General features: G+C 32.5%; 2 protein-coding genes across 2 annotated transcripts; one reads left to right on the forward strand and one right to left on the reverse strand.

Moving 5' to 3' along the window:
* Nucleotides 1-1,546: 1,546 nt before the first annotated feature.
* On the reverse strand, nucleotides 1,547-2,326 carry LOC105789855 (stellacyanin). The gene is made up of 2 exons (XM_012617178.2): nucleotides 2,157-2,326; nucleotides 1,547-2,053 (listed from the first exon to the last, which is right to left on the reverse strand). The coding sequence occupies exons 1-2, from the start codon at nucleotides 2,314-2,316 to the stop codon at nucleotides 1,659-1,661; spliced, it is 555 nt and encodes a 184-aa protein (XP_012472632.1). The 5' UTR covers nucleotides 2,317-2,326; the 3' UTR covers nucleotides 1,547-1,658.
* Nucleotides 2,327-4,131: 1,805 nt separating this feature from the next.
* On the forward strand, nucleotides 4,132-6,920 carry LOC105789856 (GTP-binding protein YPTM2). Its single transcript, XM_012617179.2, has 8 exons — nucleotides 4,132-4,239; nucleotides 4,843-4,915; nucleotides 5,105-5,152; nucleotides 5,236-5,283; nucleotides 5,961-6,032; nucleotides 6,147-6,302; nucleotides 6,386-6,489; nucleotides 6,613-6,920. The coding sequence occupies exons 1-8, from the start codon at nucleotides 4,226-4,228 to the stop codon at nucleotides 6,707-6,709; spliced, it is 612 nt and encodes a 203-aa protein (XP_012472633.1). The 5' UTR covers nucleotides 4,132-4,225; the 3' UTR covers nucleotides 6,710-6,920.
* The last annotated feature ends 16,615 nt before the right edge of the window (nucleotides 6,921-23,535 follow it).

The raw sequence follows: 23,535 nt of genomic DNA on the forward strand, positions 1-23,535 counted from the left end.
AGTGTTTTCTCTCTCATATTGCTTAACCTAAACAAGTCATTGCATAAAAAGGCTTGTTGATTGGTGCATAAAGTTCAATTATATGTGATATTTTCCCCTTTGATTTTTTTCATTTTAAATGCTTAATTATTGCATTTTGACTTATATTTGATTTTGCATGGGTAGGTGGAAGGATAGGAGAAAAAGACACTTTGAGATTGATTTTGGCAAGTTTATGGGTTAATTCCATTTTAAGATCTCAACTTCACCTTGCTTCGGTATTTTGATCATATCATGAGCTGCAAAACTCCAATTTAGGAATTGAAAAATCTATTCAGGCTTATTTCAACACTTGAAGCCTAAAAATGTCAGGAAGATACCTAAAAATGGTCTAGAAGTTTGAGGCAAAAATTTGTCGAATACCAAAAAGAATTGCTTTAATTCATTAAGGGCACTTTTATCTTTCTTTATGTGAATTTTGCCCTATAAATACATAATTTTAGGATCAAAATTAGATTTAGTCGCATTCAATATTATTTTATTATTGTGTTTTCTTTTCTCCATGAGTTGTTAAACTCTTTTTGTAGTAAAAGAGATTTTGAAGTTGCAATTCTTCAAGTTTGTAATATCTAATTTGTTTTTCCTTTCTTTATTATTTGTTATTTACATATCTTTTGTTTTAATTACAAATATTGAGGTTTTTGAATAAAAAATTCATATTTAATTGATTAGAAAATTTGCATTATCAATTAGAATTGTTAAATTCGTAATTATTTAATTATTCTAATACTTGTGACACATAGTATAATTGTGTATGTCGAAATATGAGATTAATTGTTGTGTGGAAATATAATCTAGTCTAAATGAACCTTACTTGAATGTGTTGGTTAGAATTGGATCTCTCTAGTTTTCCATGCTATTAATAAAATAAATTATAGACACTTCGTTATAAGGTTATTTGTTAATAAAGAAAATTATTTCAATGGGCTTCCTCTTAATTATCAAGAAGGTAACGAGATATTGGTTACTAGGCGCAATGGTGGCAAGAAGGTAAGGGTTTTATTTGCATTGATGATCTAACCTGTTAGGCCTGAAAAATACAAAGAAGGGGTAAACTGGTTCAGCCCCAATTGCAGTTGTAGTTGCTTTTTTACCTAGAAGCGCAAAAACATAAAATATAATATCAGGTGTTTCATGTTGTTTGAAGATTGTAGAATAAAATGAAAGGATAAATTTCAAAATTATACATTAATTTTGATTTAATATGCAATTTTACATGAACTTTGATTTTGTGCAATTTGATACATGAAATTTTGTTTGGATTCAATTCTCATAAATTATTAACACAACTATTAATATAGAGTCATTTTATGTTTATATACTGCATACACAAATAATTATATTTATCTAATATTAAAATAAAGTGATGCATTTTATGATTGAAATATAAGTTAAATAAACAATTAGGCTTCACTCTAATTGGATCTAGTAAGTGAATTTGTGAATTGTGTTTTAATTTGTTTTAGGTTGAATTTACTTGTCCGTAGAGCAGTCCACAAATAGAAAGTTAGAGTAAACAGATTTGCCTTAGATTTAATGAACTGTTTGTTGGTGTTGAACAATGTAAAGCAATTTTGATCTCAATATGGAGTAACAGTGCACATCTATGAACATTTTTCTCAAATCTGGAATAGACCAAACATTGTAGAGACCATAAAAAGGAATGCTATTATGAGAGATCCAATTCCACCATTGATAAAACCATCCGAAGCAGTTGAAGAAGGATTGTTGGTCTTCGAAGAAGGCTTCGGAATCGTAGCTTGAGGTTGCGGTTGAGCTTCGGGAGCACCTACGGTTACGGATTTTTTCTCATCTTCTAGTACATTTACTTGAAGCTTCATCCCTCCAAGACAATGCAACTTGTTGCCACAAACAAAATACCTCTTTCCAGCATTTGAAAGTGTTACAGTTGTGTTCCCATTAGAAAAAGTTGTCAAACTATTTGTTGTATTGCAAGTTTCGAAACTTTCTTTATTAACTTCACTTACACTGTGAGATGATGAGTATTGGAACACTACAAAGAACCCAAAAACAAAACCAAAATTTGTCACTAAACTCTGATAAAAAATAAATGTTAAATCTGGTCTGGACACAGAGATGGCAAGAAAAACACTTACGTAGAACATCACCAACATTGAATGTCTTGTTAGTAGCCCATGAATCAATATCTGTGCTTATGTCCCAACCAGAAGTGTCTCCAACAACATATGTTGCTGCATGACTTGTTAATGCAAAGCAGAAAATAGCAAGAAGAGAAAGCAGAATCAGCTTAGCCATGGATGAGAGATATAACTGATATAAGAGGATTAGTATTTTGCATTATACATATATATATGTGTGTGTGTGTGTGATGTAGTTCAGGGTTGATTATTATTAGATGACCTAACTACAGATCTGCGAATGGCTTAGTACTAGTCAAGAGGTAAGATACCTACCGTTCGGCTCTTTCCGTTATTTTTGTTGTAAATGGATTTGTTCAATTAAACCTTGAGAAAAAAATCAATCAAAAAATTAATTTATCAAACTATCCATTAACGTTGATAAGTTTGGTAATCGAGAATTTGTTGATCTAATTTCAAAGGATGAAAGTCAAGATGGAGCCAAAATGGAAATGCAGGATGACATCACGTTGGATTTAAAGAGAATTGGTGCAAATTTCATGAAGGGGATCAAGTTCGGTTATCCTCCAAAAAAATCCTATCAAGGTAATTAAGATGTTGGTAAGGGTAGGAAGGGGTGATCCCTAGGGTTTTAAAAATTATAAATATATATATATATATATATATTTTAAAACATGATTAAAATAATTTTAGTTTTTTAAAATGTTTTTTTAATAATTATTAATGTTTTTTTATCATATCCGCTCTTTTTGGCACAATGTCTAGAACTGTCCATAGCCCCTCCCCAATTCATAAATAGGAAGATAATGTATTTCAGTGCACTTAAACCCACGTCCTCCACACACGCACACAGCCTGTAAATCGATCCCACAACCTTGAAAATACGGTAAACACACTTAAACCAATAGATCAAATGTTGGGTGAACGATCTTAGACATGTATCTGTCGAAGTTCATTCTAAACATCTATTTTAATTTTTTTAAGGTAATCCTTTAAAATTGTATTTTTTATAATTTTATATAATTCTTAATAATTTTTTAGAATTATTTAAAAACACAGAATAAACCTAGAAAATATTTTTTTAAGATTTGTTATCTGTTAAAAAATATTTTTTAAGATTTTATCTATTAAAAAATATTTGTTTACTTAACATTTTACCACATTAGCATCAAGGGCTGGCATTTCACATGTTGTCATTTAATTATTTTGTTATTTACTCTAATAAAAAATTTCTATTAAAATTGATCAACATTAATCAAGGGTTTGATTGAATGTGCTGTTACCATACATTTTCTTACACTTAAATCCCCATGTGACCGATTGATAGAAGCGATTGCGTTGGTTGATATTTCTTGTAAAACTACAAATGTTGGTTCCCCAAAGTCAATTAGGAAGGGCTTTAGAACTGCGACAACTACTAAACTTCATTTTCAACCACTCCTCACCAACTCTATTTGCTCAAAATCATCAAACATGGCATTGTGATTTGATTTTGGACAAGTCGGCTCCATCCATTGTTGGCTTGCTACTCTTAGATACTTTAACAATTCACGTTAAATTTAGGGTTGGGTTGGATTGAATCTGATTAATATTCTTTATCTGTTCATAAATAATTTATGGAAATTTTATACAATTCAAATGTAAAAAAAAAGGAAAAAATGACGTGTTAAGCTGTGTAATTTCCAAACAACATATTTGTATTAATAAATAATTATATGTTAAGCTATATAATTTCCAAATAAAAAATAATAAAAAAAGATATGATTTTCTTAGTAAAGATTTGCTGATTTTTCTGGGTTTGACTTGGGAATTTTTAGGATGCCACTCTAAAATGCAATCTTTTCGGACATGTCGTTAAACATTATTTTTTCCCCTCTGTAATTGTCTTGTCTTTAGTTCCAAACCAAACGAAAATAAAAGATATTATTCACTTTCTGTCTCACCTTTTTTCACTAAATAATAACAAAAACTAAACAAGCTCAATATTTTTTTTTTCCTTTTTCGTCAGTAACCGGTCCCATCCTTACACCAAGGGGCAGGCTCGTTTTCGGGCAAAACCAACAGTCATGAATGCTGAATAGTATGCTTCATGATCAGTGATTTGATTTATATTATTTTCGTTATAGTTTGTTCACACTTGATTCTTTCTCTTTGTTTGCTTAAGATCCCAGAAGTTTTTCTTCTTTGCCATGATGGCTTCGTTTTGTATAGATCTATCCTAACGCCTTCTATTACAGTTATGATACAAGGAATTGGGTGTTTTTAACATATAGTCAATTCCATAGCTTTTTGATCTAACGCTATTGCTTTATTAGAATTTAATAATTTTTAATTAGAAAACAAAGCTGAATTGTGTGTGTGTTTATGGTTGAACTCTGATCAAGAATTTGGAGAAACGATCTCTTGAGTTTAAGTATTCATGTGTTTGTCTTCAGTACAATGTTTTTGTTCGTCGTCGTATTACTATCCTATGATGTTTCTGTGGTTTTGTCGTTGAATATAGAAATGGGTTAAGGACTAGTTTGCGCCTAAGGTAATGTCTGAATGTGGGAGCAATCTAGTGTATCCACATTCAGAGTTTTCGATTTTGTCGAAAAATAAAGATGTTTTAGGTTTGTTATGGATATCATCTCGATTTGTTGTTTGGTTGAAATGTTAATAGGTTTTAAACTATTTTGTGCAGTGACTATTTATTCAAGCTTTTGCTGATTGGAGACTCTGGAGTTGGCAAATCATGTCTTCTTCTGAGGTTTGCTGTAAGCTTCCACTGTAACAATTAATTTATGTCGCTTATACTTTATTGCTAGATTTGCAATAGCAGTCTGTAGTCAAGCATAAAATCTACTTTTCTCCGCTGCATCTTTTACAAGCTTTCTAGTGGTGAGCTCAATCGATTCTGAAAGCATACCTGCAATCTGACTACCTAATTTATCGCTTCAATACAGGATGATTCATATCTGGAGAGTTATATAAGCACAATTGGCGTGGACTTTGTGAGCATTTCTGACCTGTACCTGAATGTAATCCTCCTCCTTATTTGAAAATTTTAACTTATTTGTTTGTTTCTATTGTACAGAAAATACGCACGGTGGAGCAAGATGGGAAAACTCTAAAACTTCAAATTGTGAGAATCTTTCCTTGTTTATTTGCTTTATTTTTGTACAATGGATGCAAACCATATCTTTCCTTGTCATAGCATGGTTCTTGTTTGATTTGTTGTTTTCTTTGTCTTTTTTTAACTCACCTGTGATATCAGTGTTGTCAAGGATGCAAGGCGCACTGTAGGCGCTAAACCCTTGTATTATCGCTTGTGCAAGGAGCAAAAAATGCTGATATGAGTGTGTTAGTATGTATGCATATATGTAAGACGTATAATAAACTCTAAAGTGCGGACTAATTTATCTACAAAACATGCAATTCTTTTTATTAGTCAATATGTATTGACTTCTTTGTGGTGGTCCATTTCTAGTTGAATACTCAAATATCGACAAGTATAGAGTTTGATATTATCCCTTTCAATCAGGTAGGCTTTTTTATGCCTATTACCTTGCAAAAAAAGGTGCTAAGGTGCATTAGGCGTACGCCTGATCAAATGGGCCTTTCTCGAAAGGGTCAGCTTGTCTTGTGCTAAGGAGCAAGGTGCAAGCAAGCCTAGGAGCATGCCTTGACAACGCTTTATTCTTATATATTCTTTAAATATCATTGGTAGATTTTGGCTTGGCCTTGGTGTGTATTCATTTTGTTTCTTACCATAATATCTTATTTTGTTTCCTTTGCTAATCGAGCTACTGAAACATGCAGTGGGATACTGCAGGGCAAGAACGGTTTCGAACAATCACTAGCAGCTACTACCGAGGGGCACATGGCATTATAGTAAGTTCTCTCGACATGCATACATTCCTTATTTCTTCATTGTGGTCCTCTTTTTGGTACATATTATTTCACATTTTATAGACAAGTTCATAACGTTTGTTCGACATCTGGCAGATAGTTTATGATGTTACCGACCAAGCGAGCTTCAACAATGTGAAGCAATGGTTGAATGAAATCGATCGCTATGCAAGTGGGAACGTGAACAAGCTTCTGGTGGGAAACAAGTGTGATCTTACTGCTAAAAAAGTGGTTTCTTATGAAACAGCCAAGGTAATAGTGGTTTAACTCTGTGTTGCTTATTTTCATCAACCATTGAAAACTAAAAGAATCGCATCCATATTTTCTGTTCATAGGCCTTTGCAGATGAACTTGGCATTCCATTTATGGAGACTAGTGCAAAAAATGCCACTAATGTTGAGCAAGCTTTTATGGCCATGGCTGGTGATATTAAGAACAGGTACCTTCTTTTGCCTGTAAATTCATGATTCATTATTTTCATCTGCGGAAACCATATCTTCCTTCAGAATTCCGATTACCATCCTAGTTGGTTCTTTTTCTTTTGTTTCTCCTTTTACATTAGGATGGCAAGTCAGCCGGCGTTAAACAATGCGAGGCCGCCAATGGTGCAGATACGAGGACAACCTGTTAACCAGAAGACTGGATGCTGCTCTTCCTAGTTAATTTTGACCTATTACCTGAAGAATGAATGCATGTTAGAATAGCTTTCTTAATTCTGCTCTCTTTCAACAAGAGAAAAACTACGCAGTTTCAGTTTGTTTGTAAGCTGTTCTGAAATCAAATTCTTGCTAATGGCCTGTACAAATCGAGTATATTCGCCATCCATATTTATTTATTCTTTTAAATGTTTTTAATCCACATATACTTTTTTAAGACTAATAAATATAAATATGAGTGTACCACTTTTGAAATTTGTGTTTATCATCCACAATCTTTACTGCTTTTACAACTTAAATTTATTCATCCATGCTTTTTAAAATATATAATCATTCATCTTTTAATTAAAAATTTTATTTAACCAATTATCCAATGCTCATGTGACACAATTCATATATCATCTTTTTATAATTTTGTTTAGGTGAATTATACTTTTTTTTAATTACACCATGTTTACTCTAAAATAGGGTAATATGTCTTATTTTAGTTACCCCAATTTTTTTTCTAATTTAGTTATTCTAGATAAGATAATTGTGCAAATTAGTCATTGCCGTTAATATTTTCGTTTTTTTAACAAACTGCGACATGACATATTAGCCCATTGAGTGACTGACATGTGGCATTCTTTTTGTTAACTTTTGACTAAAATTTAAGGATCTCCTTATAAAGTTTAAGGAAAAAAGTTTTGGACTAATTATAAGGAGGTTTCTAAACTTTAGTCAAAAGTCAACAAAAAAAACTCATGTGTCAATCATTCAATGAGCCATGTTAGCAATCCGTTAAAAGAAAAAGAAAATTTTAACAATAGTGACTAATTCGCACAATGATCTTACTTAGTGTGATTAAACCAAGAAAATTTTTTTGGAGTGCCATAATAGGACAGACCCTATTTTAGAGTGAATATAAGTGTAATTTACTTTTTTTTTTCAAATGTAATATGCATATACTTTATATTTGATATTCTTAATAAGTTAATATTTTTGAATTAAACTTATTTTTCAAAATTTAATTGAGAACTAACTACTACTTTTTTTCAAATAAGTATTTTCTATTAATTTTCTTCAAATAATTTCTTAAAAGCTCATTTGTTTCTATTTGTTTTCTCCCAAATATCTTATTTTTATACATGAAGAAGAATTTTATTCCAGAAATACGTTATAAACAGAGAGTATACACTACGTGACTTTTTTTTAAATATTAGTTTAAAAATTTTATTAAGCTTAATGCCTTTAAATTTGTTTTTCAATTTTCAACCTTTTCGAATTACTAATATATTTTAAAATTTTCATATAACAAGAAAATGAAATATTAATAAAGGTGATGGATGAAAATGAAATGTTGATAAAAGATCGAAGATAGTGGATTATAATGAATTATTAATAAATTTTATGAATGATTAATGCAGCTTGAAAAGGTAATGGATGAAAATGGATCATCGATGAATTTTCTCAACATAAATCTAGCCTATATAAATTTCAATTTTGATGTCTGATCTTTTTAATCATGAATATCAATGTTGGTGTTTTACTTTGATATTCTTGAAATTTTTATTATTTGTTAAATTTTATTTACTTAATTTTTTTTCAAAATATATTTTTAAGGTTAATTCGACACTTTTGAGTATTGAGTACAGTGCATTATCAAATCATTATAAGAATGCATCCATTATATGTCAAGAGAAAAGGATTGTTGTAACGTCCCAATTTTTTTTTTTTTGATATTGTTGAAAATTTTATTATTTGTTAAAACATATTTGCTCAAAATTTATTTTCAAAATGCATTTTTTAAGGTTAACTCGACACCTTTGATTGTTGAGTACAATGCGTTGTCAAATCATTACAAAAGTGCATGCACTATATGTCAAGAGAAAAGGATTGTTGAAACACCCTAAATTTTTAGTATGGTAAATGGTATTGTTCTAAGATTCAATACAATGAAAATTTTAAATAGAACTTGAAAGCATTTTTTATAAAAGAAGTCTTATAGAATTTATTTAATTTTAGAAGAGGAAATTGAGAGAATGATTGTGAATATGTGATTTTGGTATAAACGGGTCAAATTGTGAATTTTGAAAAAATTAAAGGATTACAATGCAATTTGATCAAGTTGAGGAAATAAGAGCTAATAATGATTGTTGGACATGAATATGACTTAGAATGTGTTAATATGATGGAAATCATTTTTGGGACTCAATTGTAAAATTTGAAGAGTACGAGGGATTAAAATGAAAATTTTCCCAACAATGAAGAAATGAGCTAAAATGCATTAGTAAGGTTCCATACAATTGGATAGATAAGTGTGTAGAAAAAGGATTTTGCGGACTAAATTGAATACAAATGGAAATTTAGGGACTAAATCATAAATTTTTTATTTTATTGAGAAAGGTCCTAAATGCAAATTTATGAATGTATAATTGATGATTATGGAAAATAAGTGCAAATTATAAATATTTTTATGTATTAAGTGTTTTGAATGGAATAAAGAAAGGTGATGAGACAAAAAAGGGACTGAAGTGCAATTTCACCACTTAAAGGGCATTTTGGTCATTTTATGTGAAATCTACATTGAAAATATTATATTTTGAGATATTAAATCATTGAGGATAATTTCGAGCCATTGAATTAGATTTAAACATGGGGATGAAATGTGTACCGCACATTTGAGTAACTTTGACGTATTGACTTTGACTCAACTTTTGTGGTAAATAAAAGGAAGCTGATATGTTTTCTCAATTTTTTTCTCCCCCTTTTTTTCCAGCATCAACTTGAGAGGGGAGGAGAGCCTCTCCTCTCATGGTTTTCTTCTTCCTTTCTCTTCCAAGCAACACCCCCCCAAAAAAAAACCTAAGTTTTGTTCCATTAAGTCTTACCAGAAAACAACTTTTTAATTAATTTCGACCATCTTCTTCCTCATTTAAGGCTAGAGTTTCAAGTGGGTTAGTCAGAGAAAGTTACGACTAGAGACAGAAAGCTCCAACCATGGTAAGAAAATGAGTTTCTACTATCTCCATATTTGATATTAGAGATTTTTTATTAAGAACAATTATTGGAGCTCATAGTAATGACTTTTATATGTATGTTTTTGTGTTGAGAAAAGGAGATCAATGGAAGAAAAGGTTTCAAGCTATTTTTGGTATGGATTCAAGTGTTGAGAATGTGAGAAGAAGTTCTATTTGGAATTTTTGTTGTTAAAGAGATAAGTACCATGGATTCTCCTAACTTCATCTTAATAAAATGGTTGTGAAAAATGCTAAAATGATTAAACAAAAATATAAATTGACTACATTTATTTCAAATAGGATTAAGAGTATGTATATAAGAAAATAATAGATTAATGAGTTGTGATAATTGGAAGAAACATAATGGAATTTATGAACTTGACTTAATGTATAATGGATTAGAGAAATGTCAAGCAAATTATAGTTATGACATAATGTGATTTATTGATACAATGAGCTAAGAGTGGATTTTCATATAATGAAATATATTAAAAAGTGGGAATAAGGAAAACCATGAAAAATGCAATGTGCTTATATGTGCAGACAAAAATGATATACGATGTATAATATGGTATACTTGTTTTTATGTGAATGTGAGAACCATGTTTTATGAGCTAACGTGATTGTCATGTGCAATTCGAAAATTGTCTAAATGACTAATAAGTGTAATGCCCTAGTAAACTTAGTGATTAGTAAGAATACAATTAGCATGCCATAGGGATTAGTTAGTGCGCTTGTGTTAGAAGAATATGGTTAAAAGATGCCTTTAGGCTTAGCACTTATGATTGTTATAGATCCATTTCTAAGGTGTTTGGAAGGATGCACTTCTAGTGCAATATTTCAGGATGGTCGATTGGAATCTCGCATATCCAAATTTTATCATACTAAGGTTTACTAAGGGTAATGAATCAAAATCTTGAAAATAAGATTTGATTATGATCATGAATTACCATAAGTTGAATAAAATGATAAGCATTAAGGGCAGGAGAATAAGTAAAGGAATGTGACGTGGACAAAGTGTTAAAAGCTAAAACACTTGGTTAATGAGAAAACGAAATAAAAGCTTAAAATTTGTTAACTTAAGCGCAAGTTAAAACGAGGAAACCACTAGATCTAAGTGTCCAAACTATGTAAATTGTGTATGATTCAAAAAACAATTGTGTAATTATAATGTTATAAATGAAAGCTCAATTTAAGAGCAATACGATCATAAGAGAACCACCTTAATTGTGTATTAGTAATAAATGAAATGAACTAATGTCAAGTGGCTTGAGTATTAATGATGTGCTAATAAGAGATATGGAATGAAGTTTCCTTAATATATGGCTTAAGTGAATTTTGCATAAAAATTTATAACAGACTCAAGCTACTAATGGTTAAGGCAAGCTAGGATAATCCTTGAGTACTTACTAAGCTCTCAAGCTTACTGCGTTAATTGTTAAACCCAAAGGTGAAAAATATTTCGAGAAGATTGTACTTGTGACTTGGAGGTTTCGCATTACCACTTAAAGATTTTGTAACTATTTGTTCTATGTTAATAAGTGAAAATTTTATTTAAATTTCATAATTTATAAGTTACACTTTGATTTTTAAAATAGGCGAGAATGTTATTATGATGAATATGAATTTAAATGTCCTTTGAATTTGGTTAAAAGCTTTTGCAACTTAATAATTGTAACACCCTATACCCAGTCTGGTCACCAACCCGAGCTTTAAGGTATTACAATTATAAAACTTTAACATTTTTCATGATTTAATCATACATAACCACAATAATTCATATGCAATCATTTCCATGCTATTCAATCAATTTGGGAACTAAATCGAGCTTATGGAACATTTAAAACAAACTGTAATTGATTCTAGATTAAATTGAAACTTCTATGAAATTCTAAGTAAAAAGTATAAACAGGGGTCACACGGCCGTGTGACAGAGCCTAAGCCAAGTGGCTCAAAGACATGGCCATGTGCCCAAAGCGCATACAATTCGAAAATAGGGTAACGCGTCCGTGTTGGAGACCGTGTTCAATTTGAAATAGGGTCACATGACCATGTTGCAGACCATGTAACAACTTGTGATTGTGTGGGAAAAACCTACACCAAAATTAAAGAATCACACGGTCGTGTCACACGATCGTGTGAGGCACACGGCTGTGTGGTAGCCCGTGTCACAGGCTGTGTGTGCTCAAAATTTCATTCAAAAATAAGTTAACTCACATTCAAATTGTAACACCCCTAACTTGTCTCCGTCGCCAGATTAGGGTTATGGAGTATTACAGTACAATTAGAAACAATTAAATTTAAATGAAAACAATTAAACAATTCTAAATACATTAATAAAAAACACATTATATATATAATAAAAATACACTTACGGGCCCTAAACCGAACCTATGGGACCCTAAAAATAGTTTGACAACAATCTGGGATCAAATTAAAACAATTCAAAAAATTTCAGAAAAACTTGAAAATTTGAAAAACAGGGGTCACACAACCGTGTGGCCAGGCCGTGTGACAAAGCCCAGACCATGTGAGCATTCAAAGTGAGGACACACAGCTGTGTCCCAGCCCGTGTGTTTGCCCGTGTGAGTATTTGAAATAGGTCCACACGACCGTGTTGCAGGCTGTGTGCCAAACCGTGTGTGCATTTGATGTTGGGTTACACAGCTATGTCGCTAACCATGTCCCAGACCGTGTGACAAACTATTTTGGACCACACGGCCATGTTGCAAACCGTGTGAAACTTGCACCTAAAAACAATAAGACACGGTTGTGTGTGACACATGACCATGTGACACGCCCATGTCCCAAGCTGTGTGTACCTAAAATTTGCTTTCAAAACAAGCCATTTCAACCCCAATTCCTTAGGTGCCAAGCCATACAATAACCAGCTATAAAAATGCTTTCAAACACCTATAATTGAGTCTAAAACATACATATTTCCTACAATTTATGTGCTTAACCAATGTGTCCTCATTGACACCATAAAGTATATACATATACACTAAACATTCATCTAAAACATCATTAACATATCAAACTTTTTCCATCCATAATAATACTTCTAAAGTTCTAAATACCAAATTACCAACACAAAGCAACCAAATATGTCCACATTATAATACATTTATAACCATAAAATTTACCAAATCCAAAATAATGTCTATAACCAAAAGCAAAACATTGCCATACCACAAAAGACCATCAATATACAAAAATGACCAAAACTATTGCATTATAACCTAGGTGCATGCCAAAACTAACATAAAGACCATTCACCAACATTTGAAGTCTGGATCATCACTCGATGTTGGGTCGATGTTAGATCTACTAGGTACCTAACCTGCACAACAGAAAACCACGTACGCCGAGTATAACTCAGTGGTGCTTCCATTATCAGAGTATTAAAACATGGTACAAGATATTCAATTACTTAACTAAAATGCAACTCAAGTAATGCAAAGAAATATATATTACTTCAATTCAAACATAAGAAATTTCATGAATCATCACATTTCCATTTCTACATTTGTTATAAAATACACAAAAGCCATTTCCATCTTTATTTCTATTATCATTTCCAATTTCACCACTTTCTATTTATTTTCCCCTATTAATATGACTCAGACTTGGATACGCGGATCCAACCAACACACCAAATTTGGCACCCAGTGCTTGACGAAATAATCCGTAGAAACAAATTGCCCCCTGCGCTGGTCGGTAAAACCGACAAATGAGGTGCCCAGCACTCTTCGACACGTAGTCATAAAACCCTAAACTCTTCCTATCCTATGGCATGCCAATTATACTCAGCCCTGCTGAACAGTTAATAGGGTAACGTAATTCTCAATTTAATTCATGATTCAATTCCCCAATTTCATAATACAATTTCATCAATCCAAATAATTCAATCATTTGAATATATGCTCATAGCAACATCTTTTCTTTCCATAACAAAATCAATTTCAATTTCAATAATATTCAATACAATCCCAATCACAAATAACCAATTCAACCATTTCAAACATATCACATTAAATCAACTTGTAACCTACCTTAACTCACCATATAATGCAAATGCTCAATACAACAATTTAAATAGTTTAGAAACACACACCGTAATTTCTGAGTTACTCGTCGACAACCTTGCCTTTTCCTTTCTTACTCGAAAATTCCGATTCAATGCTAGCTACGAGTTAAACAGATATACTAAATTAACATTTTACATACCATTTCATATTTAATTACAAAATTTATACTACTTTAACATGAATTTCAATTTAATCCTCGAAACCGGTACTAACATAATTTATCCAAAATCCTCCCAACATTAAACCAAATTTTCCTAGAGTCCCTATAATACTTTCTATTACTTAATTAAACCTCTAATGTCGAATTTAATTATAATTTAGTCCATAATGCACAATTTCATGAATTAAGTTTACAAAGTAGTCTCATTTAACTTCCAACCTTAAAATCTATCAAAACAACACCAAAAACTTAATTTTTCTATGATGGCAACTTCCATAATTTCAACTATTCTAAAAATTCCAACGTGGGCAAGTTAGCTTATAATCTTAAGGTTCCAAAAACATAAAATTTATACAAAAAGACCAAATTTTACTAACCAATTTGAGCTTTAAAGGTTAAATATTAATGGTCGAATATGCATCTTCTCTTTCTCAAGTTCGACATGTAAAGACAATGAAACTTAAATTTTGTTTTTCTTTCTATTTCCCACTAAGCTATTTGTTTCATATATTTTATTATCATTTTATTTTAATATAATTTACTAACTTAAATGTTATAATATAATTAATATATAATATATATAATATCCCCATAATCGTCCACTATCAAACCTATATAATGATGGTCTATTAATTTAATAAGTCTCGTAATCTAATCCCACCTTATAATTTAATATTAATTACTACTTTTATCACTTGTTACATTTAGTCTCTGTACTTAAATTAAAACCCTTCCACAAAACTACCTAACTAAATTCCAATTCACTTTCAAGATAACTACATAATTATTCACTAACGATATGTACGAATCTGGTTTATAGAAACGAGGTCCCGAAAATACACTTTTCGATACCATTGACTTTTGGGTCGTTACACAAATGCTTGAGCTCTAAGCAATGCAATAACCAACGATCAAACCTATTCAAAATGTCCCTAAAAGAGTAAAAACATATCAATTCACACTCAACCTATGTGCCTAACCAATATGCCCTCATTGGCACCACAATTCAAATATAACATCAATCATACGACTCAAGACATAATCAACTTGTTAATATTATTCAAACATTTAACCAAATCCCAAATACCTTATGTCAAAATCATCCATTCATATCTAGTTTCCAAAGGCTAATATAACCAAACCAAAGTTTCATAAGTTACCAAACATCCATTTACATATTTACATCTCAATTGGCCAAAACATCATCAAGACACCTATTAAATTTAACATATTAAAGCCTTATTTACATGACACTTATAACCGGACCAAAATGAACAAAAAGGCTATCGAAGTGTTGGCGAATAGTGTGATCTCTAAAACTGATCCAATCGACGACGCGGATCCGACAATCTACAAGAATGAAAACCAAAAGAGGTAATCTTATATAAAGCTTAGTAAGTTCATATAATCAAACATATCATACCTTTCAATTTAATCATAAATCATACACAAACATGACACTAACTATTCCTTTATTGAACTCCATCATTGGTACATAATACCTAATAAACAACTGTCAAAGGATGTCGTAGCGTCTTTCAACTATGCTCTTAATCCTATTTACAATATGCCATGATGTCTTTCAACCATGGTCTTACTCACTTCCGTCTTGATGCCATAGCATCTTTCGGCTATGGTATTACATGTTTTCATCATGTTGCCGTAACGTCTTTTATCTATGGTGTAGCACCCCAAACCCAGCCTAGAAGTTAGTCCCGAATCTAGCGTGTCACATTGAAGTGTTTTTCAAAAAACATGTTTTCATTAAAAACCCTTCTTGAAATTTCAAACTTTTTCCCATTTAAAACTTGTATAAAACCTTAGTTTGCGTTTTTTTATTTTCATTCGAGGCTTATTAAAAAGTTATCACCTTCAAAACCTTATTGTTGTAGAAGCTTAAGTTAAAGCAAATTATTTACAAAAACGTGATATTTAAAAATTAAGGTGCGGAAACGTAGAGTTAGAAAACATTTATTGTTTTAGAAAATCTTGTTCTACTTCTAGCAGATATAAATCACAATCACATCAAATCCCAAATTTAAAATCCAAAAATTATAGAGGCCTTATTACAACTCGAATCAAAATCAAATTGCTTAAGTAAATGAGCAAAACATAATAAAACAAGTGTCGTTGTGTGGCCTTCTCTGAGTCCCTCGCAGATCCAAACCGTCTAACGCTGGGGATTACCTAAAAGGTTAAAAACAGGGTGAGTTTGCGAAAACTCAGTGTGTAATTCCCCCTCATTAAAGAAATAGAATCAGTCTAGGCCTGAGCCCTTTAAGAGTAACAGTACAGTGTGGCCTTAGCCCAATACAGTAACGGTGGTAATTGGGCCTTAGCCCCTATCAGCCTCGGTTGGACCCGAGCCTATAACAAATGGCACATATAACATATATTTGGGCCTAAGCCTATCTCAATATCAGAATCAGTATATGCAATGCATAAATACCCATACCAACCCTGCACTCTATCTCCTGTCCAACCCTACACTCCTGTGGGGATTAAATTGACCCACCCATCCCTACACCCTTAAGTAGCACCGGTTACGGCACTAACCAATATTTCACTAGAGTTGTCAATCACATAATCGGCTTAAAGCCATCGGTGGGTCCACAGTCGTCTCATGCGACCCGTGCGACCCTCATAAATCAATCACTTCCTCCAATACAAGATCCCAACCCCATGCAGTATGTCGTGTACGCAGTATGTCATGCTCAAAATTAGTCATATCGTTCACAGTTAAGTCAATCAAACCATAGCACAAATCAGTCATTTACCCTCGAGGGGCAAAATAGTCATTTACCCTTCAGGGGCATTACGATCATTGAAAAACCTTTCTGAAGGTTTACAGTCACCTCGAGCGACACAGATAACCTAAATGGTCATAACGGTGTAAATGGGCCCAAGGCCTATATTCGGCCCAAGTGGGCCCACATGCTCGTGTGGCCCATTTAGCCCAAATTCAGTCACGGCTACGCGAACTACATAGCCCAGTCCAGAATTTACCCACTTAACGTGGATTTTATCCGTGTGCGGCCCACGAGCCCTTTGGGCCCACACGACCCATTTCAGCCCAACGTGGCCCATAACGGCCCAAGAGCACGAGAACGCTCGTGGTGGCCTCTCCAATCTAACCCATGTTTCATGGGCTCGATTCACCACACGAGTGTTCGCACGCCCATATAGCCTCAATCGCTGTATTCCCAGTTTTTCGGCTTTTGCTGTGTTATAGTCAGATCAGGGTGTGTACACACCTGTTTGCGAACACTTGCCAAAAACTCTTGAGCACCAACCTACATTCATTCCAACCTTCAGTTAGTTAACTGACGAATCAATTTAACCACTTCTTAACTTTTAGCCCAAAAATACCACCTTACCTTGATTGAATGAGGGTGGTTTAATCCTCTAAGATCGTTAACCCAAAATTGATCACACGCCTTGTCATGAATTTGAATTATAAATAGATCTTGTTAGCTAGGGTCGATTGAAAATGTGGCTTAAATCCACGAATACCATCTTCTCAACCAAAAGAATATTTAAATTTTAGAAAAGTTTAAAGAAACTAGATTTGAATAGAAAAAAGGGAACACAACCACTTACCGCCTTGTCAGAAATACTTGCGGAACCGAAATAGAGAGGGGATAGTGTTGAGTTTTGGCTAGAGTAAGAACTACCTGAAGAAGAGAAGAATTCGAATCAAAAAGGGAGGAGAGAACTTTCGGTCACAAGCAGAAAAGGAGGAAGAGTCCCAAGGGCTAGGGCGATAGATTTGGCCGAAAGAATCAATAGGCAAAAATGGATGAAACAAGCAGTTGGCCGAACTTGAAAAGAATAAAGAAGAAGAGGAGGTTTCGGCAGATGTTGGTGCAAAAGAAGGGGAGAGGAATGGACTTGAAAACAAAATAGTTTAATTTACCAGAATGGTAGGAGTCGAATACCCAAAATGCACAAATGGCCACTTGCGAAATCGGCACAAGAGAGCAGAGAAAGAAAAGGGCCTTCACAATTTAAGAAACCGATGACAAACTGACCAAAACTGAAAGAAAACCCCTCAGCCGAAATTCCTAAGGCCTTAGAGTCTCATTCGACCAGTACTCTCTTCCCCCTTCAAACACCTTGAAAATCTCCACAAATCCCTCCCCTTATCCCTCCTTGATATTCTTCATAACAACTCCAAGACCAATTCAAACTTTACCTTATAGAGTTTCAGTCTAACTCCACTTCTCATGCTGCAGGGAAATAAAATAAATACTCTTTACATGCCAAGAGATTCAAACCCAAGCTCTCACATCAACCAATTCACACCACCACCACTAGACCACAAGCTCATTTGTGCCACATTTTATCTTCAATTAATTAAAAGGTCAAAAGGCCAAAGTCTAGGTTCCTTTAAAAGAAAAACCATAATAAATTGCAAGAGCCAAAACTTGAACCTAGGCTCCCTTGCAATTAATGACACCACAACCACTAGACCACATGCTTCCTTATGTCATTTTTTTAACACAATAATTTAAAAGGCCTACATCCAAGCATCCAGGGTTTTATCCACTTAAAACCAAAATTTTTGCTAAAGCTCAAGTTTGAACCCAAGACTTTTCCAATTCCTCTCAAGACCCTTAACCACTAAAGTAAACATACTTTTGTGTACAGTTTCCTAACCGTCCCCTTGCTCAAGGCCCAATACTTCTAGGCCCAAATTCTGGGGCATTACATATGGTCTTACTTGTTTTCATCATGATGTCATAGCATCTTTCGGCTATGGTCTTACTCGTTTCCGTCATATTTACAATAACATATATGTATATATATACACAAACACATAAGTAATTCAAATCAATAAAAATATTATAACAAACCTAATACGAACTTACCAACACACAATAGCTAACGACACGCGACGAAGATTACTTGACAACTTTTCCTTTCCCTCATTTATCAACAGATTGGTCCATTTCTTGATCATGCATTAACTAGAGCTTGAACGAATCTAAGGGAGCTTAAAAATGGTGATTTTTAGTTTCCTATAACCAAATCAAGAAGATGAACATGATTTTCTTATTTTAGTTTATACTTATTAATTTATATACCATTTTACCCTTTGAAATTAAATGAAATTTCAAAACATACCTTACCTAAATCGTCCACTATAAACACTTATGGCTTAATTTCTATTTAAAACCCTCAATTCATGTTGTTATATCTATTTAACACATATAAATTAATAATGGCTTACTTTTGCAACTTTTACGATATAGTCCTTTTACTTAATTCACTATCAAATCTCTAAAATTTTTGGACCAAACTTCAATATACCTATATAACCACTCCTAAATATTTTATAAAATATTTATGGGCTCAGTTTATAGAAATAAGGTCCTACTACCTCATTTTCCAAAATCGCTTGACTTAGGGACAAATCACTTTCATTTAATTAACAAAAATTGTAATATCAAAATTTCGATATAATACTATCTTTGACTCATAAATATTAAATACTAATATTTACAGACTCATTGGTTAGATTTATGGCCTCGAAACCACTATTTTTGACACCACTAAAAAATGGTTTGTTACAATGGTACATTATGTTGTTGTTTTGGTTTAGTTTAAAGTGTTTTGGGTTGCTCTACTACAATGTCACAACATCATCCCTTGTAATTTTGCAACATTCAATATACAAAAAGCAACTTCAAGACATAGTCCCTCGCAAGATCACTACTATGAGCTACAATGTCATGACATCGACCCTTGCAATATTATGAAATTGGGTATGCAAACAGTGACATCGTGACATTATTAAACGTCACAACATCATGCACCATATTGTCTCTCATTGTACTATTTTGGCTTGTTCTAAAAGTTTGGTGACTTGGAATTGACCTCGAACACCTCTAATCACCAATAGAATGTTTCTTCATAATTTTAAATTGGTCTATGTTAATAAATACGGAGAGAAGAAAGAAAATAAGAGAATAATAGACTGATGAAAAGTTACATGTATTTCATCTCTAGAGTTAACCTATTTATATACAAGTCTATATAATGTAAATAAGGAAAGAGAATAAAATAAAATCATAATGTTAAGACCTAACCCTTCAGAATCTATAACACTCCCCCTCAAGTTGGAGCATAGATATTGATTATGCGCAACTTGTTATATAAATAGTCAACTTGATTCCCATTTAGTGCATTTATAAACAAATCAACAAGTTATTCTTCTCTCTTCACTTAACCCATAGAGATTGAATTGTCTAGAATTTTCTCTCCAATAAATTACATTCAACCTCAATATGTTTGGTTCTTTCACGATAAACTAGATTTGAGGTGATATGAATAACTGTTTGATTATCGCACAAGAGCTTTGTTGGTGACGAATACTCTAACCCAATTTCAGTTAGCAAATGTTGTATCAACATAATTTCACACGTGGACTATACAATAGCCCTATATTATGATTCTGCATTAGATCAAGATACACTATTCTACTTCTTACTCCTCCATGGCACTAAGTTTCCACCAATAAAAACACAATATCCAGTAGTAGACCTCCTATTTATCTTAGATCCAACCCAATCAACATATGCGCAACACTTAATACGAGTATGCCCATGATTCTTGTATAATATGCCCCATCTAGGAGCTTCTTTCAAGTAACATAATATATACTCTGGGGCTGTCTAATGTTTGGTTGTGGGTGTAGACATAAGTTGGCTAACAACACTCACAACAAATGCGATCTTCAGATAAGTTACAATGAGATAATTTATTTTTCCAACTATCCTCCTATACCTCTTAGGGTCATCAAAGAAATCACCATCATCCTTTGTAAGATGCACGTTGGGAACCATTGGAGTATTACAAGGTTTAGTTACCAACTTTCCAGTTTCTACTAGTAGATTAAGAATATACTATCTCTAAGATAAAAAAAAGTTCATTTCTTGCTTCTCAACACTTATATGCCGAAAAATATTGTAATTGGCCTAAGTCTTTCGTGTGGAACCTGGTATCTAAAAAAGACTTTAGAGAAGAAATCCCTATATGTTCATTTCCCGTAATAACAATATCATCAACATATACTACAAGAAGAATAACTCGAGCCTCAAATCATTTATAAAATAATGAATTATCACAATAGCTTTTCTTTAGCCTAAATTATTAAACTACTTCACTAAACTTTCTAAACCAGGCACGAGGTCTTTATTTCAATCTATAAAGGGATTTTTTCAGATGGCAGACCTTTCCATACTCCCATTGAGTAACAAACCTAGGTGATTTCTCTCTATATACTTCTTCTTGGAGATCCCCATGAAGAAAGATGTTCTTGATATCTAATTAGTGTAAAGGCTAATTATAAGAAGCAGCTCTAAGATGAATAGAAGAACAGAGGTGAGTTTTTCCACATGAGAGAAAGTATTTGAAAAATCCACTCTATAAGTCTGAGCATATCCTTTTGCAATTAGTCTAACTTTAAGTCTAGCTACTGAGCCATCTAACTTTACCTTAATGATGAATACCCGTTTGCACCCAACAACCTGTTTACCAATAGGTAAATCCATTAGATTCCAAGTACCATTTTCATCTAATGTATGTATTTCCTCCAATATCGTATCACGCTAACCAATATGATTCAAAGCCTCTCAAACTATCTTAAGAATAGAAACATAATCTAGGGATGTAATTAAAGAGGAAGAAGAATAAGACAAATGGTTATATAGAACAAAATTAGAAATGGGATAGGTACATTTGCATTTACCTTTACGTAGAGCAATAGGAAGGTTAAAGTCACTTGGGGTTGGATCAAAAAATGAAAATATTGACTGGTATATGGGTTGGATCTTATGATGAAGACACTGGTATCTGACATATATCATAAGTCTCTTTTTGGGTGGAATAAAATACAATAATTGATGATATTGTCAAAGCAGGAGTTGGAGAAATAGTGATAATGTAAATTAACTAATCATTTTCTTCCCTCTGTTTCAAAAGATTTGAAGGCTTCTCTTCTTAAAAGAATGATACTTATTTGAAGAATGCAACATCAATAGATTGTAACAGCCCATTTTTTAGTGGAACTGGAAATGGTGATTTCAAAGCCCTTTTTTTCGATGACCGAGTTAGTAAATTTATTTATTAATATTTACAAGTCATTTATAGTGCTATAGTGATTTTTTTGTCTGGTAATTTTATTGATTGGTTAGTAATTAAGGTACAATGACTAAATCGTAAAAACTGTAAAAGTTAATCGCTATTGATTTCTATTAGTTAAAAGGGTTTAAAAGTGATTGTATGAGGTTTTATCTGGTAGTTAGGCCATTTTTATTGGAAGTGTACAGTTAGTGCATGGTTTAAGTGAAAAATTACATTAAAAAATTTCCATCTTCCACCATTTGGAGCTAAGAACAAGGTTTGAGAAGCCATTTTTTGAGCTTGAAATTTTGTCCATTGTATATAGGTATAATTCAGGTCCGTTTTTAGTGAATTTTATGTTTTTGAGATCGTTGTAGCTTAATCTAGCTAACCTGGGTACTAAATAGTAAAGCTTTCAAAGATTTTAAAAATTTTCATTGATGCTTTTGAAGCTTTTTGGATGTTAAATGGTAAATTTTGAAGCTTAGATATGGACTAGTACTATTTTGTAAAGAAAATGTTGTTAATTTTAAGTACAGGGACTAAAGTGTAATTAACTAGAAATTAGCATGAAATTTCTATAAATATAGGTGCTTAGAGTTATATAGGGATGTATTTGAAATTTAATTGTAAAACAATGCTTAAATGTGAAAGATATGTTTGTTCGATTTTAGGAACTAAAATGAATAAATTACAAAATTTTAGGAAAATTGTGAAAAGTGATAATAGGATATCATATGCATTAAATAAACTATTATAAGGCAATTAGCACTGATATATTGAAATGAATTACCGTATAGATCAAGAATCGAATCAACCAATAGATAATCGAAGAAAAGGGAAAATTACAAATTAGTCTCTGGCACTGCAATTGTTTCTAGTCTTACCCGATAAGTTCATATGGTAGGTTTATATGTATAAATGTGTTGTATATGTTTGAATCATGAATTTTAAATTGTGTGATTATATTGTTAATGGAACACAATTTGGTATACTAAGGTGAGGAAATGACTGAATTGTAAAATGTGGTAATGTTATGTTACATTTGCCCGAATGAACTTAGGATAGGATAGAATTGGCATGCCAATAGGGTTAGTTTCACGCTTGTACGAGATTGCATTTTGGTGCCACTGATTCGCACTACAGTGCCTACTATTTAGCATTTTGATGCTTACTATCTAGCACTTCAGTGCCTACTAATCAGCACTTTGATGCCTACTGTTTAAACTCTTCGGTGCCTACTGGTGTGGTGTAGTTACCTGAGTATCCGTATCCGTATTATAGTTCATTGGGCTAATTATTTATAAAGGTATGTATTAATCAATTCTACGTGGTGATTGGAATTGAATGTGTTTATATGAATATATATGTATACGTATGGATTGAATATATGATATATACATTTGATAGTTTGGATAAAATGTTACTGAATTAAATTGTACTGAATGGATA

This window comes from Gossypium raimondii, chromosome 2, assembly GCF_025698545.1.
Source record: "Gossypium raimondii isolate GPD5lz chromosome 2, ASM2569854v1, whole genome shotgun sequence".
Classification (NCBI taxonomy): domain Eukaryota; kingdom Viridiplantae; phylum Streptophyta; class Magnoliopsida; order Malvales; family Malvaceae; genus Gossypium; species Gossypium raimondii.

Excerpts from the sequence above, each read along its gene's own strand:
- LOC105789855 (XM_012617178.2), bottom strand. The coding sequence starts at position 2,316 with ATGGCTAAGCTGATTCTGCTTTCTCTTCTTGCTATTTTCTGCTTTGCA. Across the intron at positions 2,054-2,156 it reads CAATGTTGGTGATGTTCTAC|TGTTCCAATACTCATCATCT; the intron begins GTAAGTGTTTTT and ends GGTTCTTTGTAG.
- LOC105789856 (XM_012617179.2), top strand. Across the intron at positions 4,916-5,104 it reads GTCTTCTTCTGAGGTTTGCT|GATGATTCATATCTGGAGAG; the intron begins GTAAGCTTCCAC and ends GCTTCAATACAG. Across the intron at positions 6,033-6,146 it reads GAGGGGCACATGGCATTATA|ATAGTTTATGATGTTACCGA; the intron begins GTAAGTTCTCTC and ends GACATCTGGCAG.